This window comes from Haliotis rubra, unplaced genomic scaffold (genome assembly GCF_003918875.1).
Source record: "Haliotis rubra isolate DU_JTF1 unplaced genomic scaffold, ASM391887v1 Scf432, whole genome shotgun sequence".
Taxonomy (NCBI): domain Eukaryota; kingdom Metazoa; phylum Mollusca; class Gastropoda; order Lepetellida; family Haliotidae; genus Haliotis; species Haliotis rubra.
Window position 1 is genome coordinate 880,687 of NW_025767116.1, and position 7,871 is coordinate 888,557.

General features: G+C 37.7%; 1 protein-coding gene across 1 annotated transcript; it reads left to right on the plus strand.

Annotated features, from left to right (window-relative positions):
- Positions 1-216: 216 nt before the first annotated feature.
- On the plus strand, positions 217-6,858 carry LOC124289097 (sodium- and chloride-dependent GABA transporter 2-like). Its single transcript, XM_046725700.1, has 4 exons — positions 217-331; positions 2,705-2,836; positions 5,463-5,665; positions 6,691-6,858. Exons 1-4 carry the CDS (start codon positions 217-219, stop codon positions 6,856-6,858), a joined length of 618 nt encoding a protein of 205 aa, XP_046581656.1.
- Positions 6,859-7,871: the final 1,013 nt, after the last annotated feature.

Here is a 7,871-nt window from a genome sequence, read left to right on the forward strand (position 1 = left end):
AGTTAATAAGTTAACATTCATGCATTAACATTACTTTGTCCCCATCAGTGACTATTAGTCATCGATTGCAAAATAGGTGCGCATTTCAGCTGCATTCTCAACTCTTATTTTAGTCATACATATTCGCTGTTAATACATATTCACTAACAGCACTACGCATCTGTGCGCCTGTAGATATAACCCATTACACATAGGAACCTTTCGCTTTCAACAAAAATGGAGCAAGAGAAATGGGGTTCCCACGTGGATTACATGATGACACTTATTGGCTACTCAATCGGAGTGGGATGCATGTGGAAATTCCCGTATATGTGTATGAGAAACGGCGGAGGTAGGTATGAATGTTACTAATCTCGTTGGCTGGCTAGCTAGATTTTTGCCTGGTGTATATGACATTTTAACGGATAATCGTACCTGAATCTGTTATATGATAAGCCATATAAACAATTCTTCATTAGGAGCAACGTTTTAATGTGGCTCTCTTGCAAATTATATACAGACAGTTTGAGAAACCTGTTAGAGGACAATCTCAAAAGGAAATATACCCATATTTACTCCATTCGTGAACAATCGATTTTTTTCCTATCCAGTACAGATGTTACATATCTTAGGTATATGCATTAGATATATGTTTCACATTTACCGATAGTTTTTTCCATAATATCCACTCTGTGGCTTGTGTCTCTTGCAATACGATACCAGCTGATAAACGAATGACGAAGTTTAACCTTACTAGACCAACTTAAGATAGGGTGTTTGTTGCATCTCGATGTGCTGCTTACTGTGTTGAAACCCCTGGATGTCGATGGATAAGTGAATGAGTGCATATTTTCCCTGTTATGAAAGAGTGTACACTGTCCTTATAAAATACATAATGTGGTTGATTGTACATAAAATAAGTTTGCACGCGCAAATGCACACAAATGTCGAAACACTACCTCAATCCTGTATACATGTCTCTGTGTGTGCAGAACGTAATTTTGCCTTAATTCAAGGGAGACAACGCCGCATGCCACTCATTCTCAATAACGGGGTGCAAAAGCTTCCGCCGCCATACTTCTCTTAAACTTAAGTAGCAGAATGGTTGGATAATGGTATCAACCTTCCCAACATACATCATGCATACACAGTCCAGTTACCCCCAAAGTATATTTGTTAAAGCTAAGGCAATAGGTAAGTTTGAAATATTCGTTACAGTCGCTGGTAGCAAAACCTTACTTTGCAGTTTAACTTAACGCAGTTTGGTATACGAATACCTGGATATTAGTACATTAGGACATTGATATCATTTTCTGCAAATTGTTAAGCCAATGAATTCTTTTTAGATAAATGAATTTGGTCTAATGCAGGTTAGTTCGGGGTCTTCCCGCTTACTCAGCAGCATTTGTTCTATGGTTCCAGATCAGCGAAGAGATCTTATCCTCAAGACCAAGGGGCGGGCTTGTACTTTAGTCCCCTTTGAGATTTAGTCCCATTTGGCTTGTGTGGGCACCAAACCATTATTTGCAGTAAACAACATGACTACTGCAGTGCACACTGACATTGTACAGGGACATCATACATATCAATAAAGTATGGTACTTTTCGTACGGGCGATCATATTCATATAGCAAAATGTTACATTAATGGAAAGGATTAGCACAGTCAGGGCAGTTGAAAATATTTGTAGAACCATGAAGCCAATATCAATAAAACATCTCTCAGTAAATGTGGGACAGTCCGGCTCATGATTTTGTAACTTTCTTATTAGATAGTATGGCTCTCCATAATTAAGCATGAATAAGGAAATAGTTTCTGACAAAATAACTAATGACTTGACGTTTCAGGTAGGCAGTGATTGTTAGTCTGTGACTTTAGCAATCTATAATTTGTAATGTTCTTATTCTCAATACTTTCTGTACTAACTATACACAAATGACTTAGTTAAGCACCCCCTGACATATCTCATGATTGAATACGCCGTGATCTTAATCCTTTGGAGCATATCTGGGACATGATTGGTACAGAACCTGGCCCAATTGGAAGCTGCTTTTAACGGAGAATGGTGTAGATTGCCCCTTCAGAGGATCAGGAGGCTGACAGTGGGTATGAAGAGGAGAGTGCTAGCCGTCATACAGTCACATGGAAGCACACTCGGTATTGACCTTGAATCGTGTAAGACACGCAAAATGACATTTTGAATGTTCACATTCACAAATAATTCAACATTAAACATTCCAGGGCCATACTTGTACAGACATAGTTTTATATGAAAATCGGTTGTTTTTGGTTTTTTAAATGAACAATTATCATCATATAATCAACATGGATTCCAATCATTTTAATATTTCAAAGGATCATACGGGTCAGAAAAAAATCCTTATGTCCTTGCACAGTGGTCACCACGAGACGTTTTATGTACGTGTTCAAAACCTATCATTTCAAACATACAAAGGGTGCTTAATTAAGTTCTTTGTGTATATATCCGATATCGGTAATTACACTGTGAAAATGTCCTATAATGTTATCACATACTACATGGGTGTGTTCAATAATTGGTACAAATTGTATCAGTTACTGCAGTCGTGATCATACTTAAAGCAAAATTATTGTCATGGCCCAACCACTTTCTTTTGTTGTTTTGTCAGACTTTCATTTATCATTTTAGGACATCTCTCTCAATATGTTCATTATAGTTGTGCTTACACTACCTATTGTCTTGAAGGAGCATTCCTGATACCGTTCATCGTATTTATGATCATCGGCGCAGTTCCCTGTGTGTTCCTTGAAATGGTGATTGGCCAGTTCTCACAGAGTGGAGCAGTTAAAGTCTGGAACCTGTGTCCACCGTTCAAAGGTAGTGTTCATCTCCAATGATCATTAGTTATACTCCCAGTACATTATTGGGTGTTCGTGTTTATGAACTGAAATATATGTTCGGTTTGTGAAAGCCAAAATAGTTACATTTAAGCTACAGATATGTCGATGATATGGTGGTGTCCAACACCAGACAAATACATGTAGTTTAATTTCTATGATTGATTTACCCACCTCCTCTATCGTCCTGGCAGTTTGGTAGACTGTCAGCTTTAATTGAAGTAATTGTGATGTATACTGTAGGAAATATTACCTTAAAAGTATGATCATGTGAGACCACTCAAATTTTAAGGTTGTTCTTTCAAAAGAGTTGCAACATTCAATGCCAATCAAAAATATTCAAAAACTTGTGTGGTAAAAAATATACTTTTACGTGGAGGACATCTATAAAGGTCATACAGATCCATCTAATTACAGACCAATATCTTTAACTAGCTGCGTTTGTAAGACAGTGGAACGTATGGTTAATAATCGTTAGTTTGGTACCTGGAAACCAACAACTTCATCACTGACATTCAATATTGAAATACCGTCGATTATTTAATACGCTTAGAATCTTTCATTAAAATTCGATGACAAACAAACAACATGTATCGATTTTTATCGATCTTAAAAAAGCATACGAAACGACATGGAAGTATGGCATTTTGAAAGATCTCCATACCAGGGACCATGGGAACTGACAGTACAAATGAAATGTATGTTTATATAGAGTTATATCTGAAGTTAACTCAATCTTTGCTCTTAGGCGACAGGGTAACCATTGTGACTTGTGATGCAGTAACAGACCATGACCATGTGTTGGCAGATGCAATCTCTTGTGAAATTACAATGTCGGTTTAGAGAGAGTCCATTGCAGTATTGTCTTCGTAAATAACATAGTTTTATATTTACATGCTAGTTTTAAACACCATCTGTGATATAGTGATTTTACAGTCTTGCGATGACTGGTTATTTAACTGGGCGGTGGGGTAGCCTAGTAGTTAAAGCGTTCGCTCGTCACGCCGAAAACCCGGGTTCGATTCCCCACATGGGCACAATGTGTTAAGTCCATCTCTGGTGTCCCCCGCCGTGATATTGCTGAAATATTGCTAAAAGTGGCGTAACACTAACCTCACTCACTCACTGGTTATATAACGACTTGTATTTATTGTGTACGCAAAACCTTTCTCGTCACTAAATGGCTGAAATATTGCCGAGGTGACGTTAAATTTTAACTCACTCACTATAAATGTTATGTCTGATGCCTCTACCACGGTGTCAGCTGCAATTTCATATTTAAACTTGTTCCTGGTACTCGGTACGTAAAGGAGCAAACTGTGACATCAGACGACATCAACAAATTATGTGGAACCACATATGCTGTACAATCAAAAATAGGCAATAAAAATGGTATTATTTTCAGCAGCAACAGTTGTTAGCAGGCTATCAAACGAGGCACTCATGACTTCGAAAAATGTGCACGTCGAATGTGTAGAATGAGAAAACTGTCTTTGAATCAGACAGGCTTATTTGGACATTAATTAACAACGAATGAAGTTACATATAATGCAATATTACGGATGTAAATGGGAAGTGACAGTGACTCTACTGAAAGCGAAAACATGGGTGTTTTTGTTATAAAGGGAGAGTCTTATCCTGATATGAAAAACAGTATCATGATGGAAATAGTTAAAGAAGCTACTGGATACACTTATCTTGGCTTATATTGTAGCAACTGACTGGTCGAAGTGTTTCATTTTTCACAATCCAAGCAGGAAAGGGTGTCATTGTCTGATTAATCAGTATGCATTCCTTACTTACAGTAAATGTGAGAGTGAGTTAAAATTGCACGTCATATCGGCAACATTTCAGCCATATCGTAACAAAAGAAATTCATAAATTTAGAATAATCTTAGAATACTTTGTAAAAACCTGTCATCGACTGACAGTATAACTACCAAAATGTCATATATTGTCAAAACTAGTTTGAGAACATTGAAATATGTACTCTTTACAAAATTAGGGGAACTTCATTTTAAATATATATATGAGTCAATCAATATTGATATGATAATAATGAATGTTGTGAGAGTGCATCACCACTTGCACTTCCTTATGACCATAGCTGTTTGTTCAGTAATCACTCCAGAAAGAATGGTGCATGACGTGACATTTGCATGTGTACGACTAGCAGCAAACACTAACAGCGGTGTGATGCAAGATGATTATCAAAATTAATTGTCTGCAGTGATTTATCGACCTTTTTGAAAACCGTCAAACTGATGCACATGTATGGGGCTACTGCGTTGTGCACGTGCATCCCATACGTTTTGACTCTATGTCTGTCTTTGAAATGTTTGTTAAGGCTTATACTTCCTATCCAAATTGAAAGTTCAGGTTCCCCTACTTATTTTAAGAGTATATATTATTAAAACCAGTTTGAAAGCTATTCACTGACAAAAACAGTTCCTACATGTATATTACATAAACAATTTTCTAAACATTAAGTATAGAACTGTACATAGAAGAATATATAAATTCAAAAGAAGTAGCAGTTTTACAGACTGTTGTTGTTCCAAGAATACAGTCCAGTGTCTATGACCTTAAATAATGTTTTCCTCCAGGTGTGGGAATGGGGAACGTCCTCATAGGCATATTCTACAGCACCTACTATTCTGCCCTGTTTGCCTGGTTAATCTACTACTTCTACCACTCCTTCTCTCCCAACATTCCCTGGAGTAACTGTGACAACCCATGGAACACGCCATCGTGTATAAGGTTCGACGACGTCGGAGATGACGCATCTGCCAACGCTACAAATGTTTCTGTAGCCTTTTCCAGTACAGTGAATGTCCTTTACAACTCTTCTGTCCTGGCTAATGGGACCATGCAATTAACGGGGATCACATCGGCAGAAGAATTCTGGACGTAAGATCGGAGGCAAATTTGTCCTCTGGACGTTATGTATTGCAACTTTGTTTTGTAAATATTTCATGAAAGAAGATAAAATCGCAAAAGTTCCCCTTAAATATTGTCTTCATCCATGATGCGCTCATTAATCTAAAGATGTTCTAAAACGGTAACTTCTATTAAAGAAGAATCGCAACACGTTCACAAATCACAAACATGTTCATGTCATTACAGGCGAAATGATTATTTTATCCCGGAAAAAGCTTGTTAACGATAGTTTTATGCTACATTCAAAGGTTATACGTCATTGGCAGCAACTTAGCTTCTGATTGACACGTCAACTTTCTTTACGCTACTTTTTCGTCATTTTGCTAGATTTATGACATCGCTTTGAACAGTGAATGCGTAGGCTTTATTGCTCAGGTCAAAATAGAACTTTCATGCATGGTTATCCTCTGTCTTAGTCGCATCTAAAATATCGTCTGATATGTCAACTGTCATCAGTATTGGGGGAACTTCATTTTAAATATATATATGAGTCAATCAATATTGATATGATAATAATGAATGTTGTGAGAGTGCATCACCACTTGCACTTCCTTATGACCATAGCTGTTTGTTCAGTAATCACTCCAGAAAGAATGGTGCATGACCCGTACAATATCTTTATTTTGAACAGGCTAAAGGTCTTACAGATTAGCAACGGTCTGGAACATCTCGGTAGTATGCGGTGGCCTCTGGTTGGTTGTCTTGCTATCACATACATCGTGGCGTTCTTATGTCTCTTTCGTGGGATCAGGGTTTCAGGAAAGGTAAAGCCAAACAAAGACAGGATGTTATCTATTGTAAGTTTTAGTCTTTCGGGGCACCTTTAATGATTATGATCATTCCGTTGTCAGTGCATACACGTGCTCCTAGTTTCATTATGTGTTTCTATGACAGGTGGTGTACATTACCGTCGGCGTTCCATACATCCTCATCACTATGTTCCTCATCCGGGGCTGTCTACTCCCAGGTTCGGCTGACGGAATATATTTCTACATATACCCACATTTTGAGAGGTTGCTGGATCCCAAGGTGAAGAGCAGCTCCGATGAAAGACTTCATTAATAAAGGGGTTACTGCCGTCCTTTTACTACTATTTAAATAGCTGTGTCATCAGCGGTTGGAATATCGAAGGGAGTTAACTCTAAGTACCAATTGGAAAAGTAAGCTGTTTTGTTCGTATGTGGGAAAAAAGACATGGTGCAGAGAAAGTGATAAACTGTACCGTCTGTACCTCGATCGTCATTAGAACTGCAACATAATCTATTTCCATCAATAGGAATAGCATCGTATTGCTTTCCGATTGTCATTTTTACTGATATACGAGTCTAGCTGGTTTGAAATCAACAGCAATATGTCAACACAATATGCCATAAATATTGTATTTATGCGTTTGTTATTTCGAGAGACATCTTTGATTTCATGTTGATTTCGTTAGTTTCGCATGTGGATCCATATTTGCCCTTACGATGGTTGGAGAGTGAATAACCTCCTTGAACCACTGATGATGCAGTTTCGCCTTATTAAATGATCTCGATATTAAATGTTAGGGAAATCTGAAGAAATACGAATCTGAGCCCTGTTCAGAAACTTGTTGACGCTATAATTATCGCAACTCAGTGAAAATAGTTTTCTGTCATTCCTTAATGTCCTTCGCTGACGAACATATAGCTTATGTTTGTTTTCCACTTTTTTTAAACTTAAAAGGAGTTGGTATAATTCAGTTTCGATTTCAATTGCAGATTTGGATTGAGGGTTGTAATTCCGCCTTGCTTCTATCCGGAATTGCGTTTGGATGTCTACCAACAATGGCAGGACACAACAAACGTAACAACAATTGCTTAAGGTACATTTTTCGACTAACTTAATTGATTTTCTAAAATTGGTTCCAAACGCAGATAATCTTAGGTTTTGTTTACACACTTGTGGTTGAGAAACCCATGTGAGAAAACCGGTATCAAAAATGTGTGAGATCGATTTCCAAGCCCGTGATTTACTCCATGGTGATGACCTAAGGCCAGATTATGATGGACTTCTTTCCTGATCAAGATTCATTGATACGTTATCTGTGCCAACCA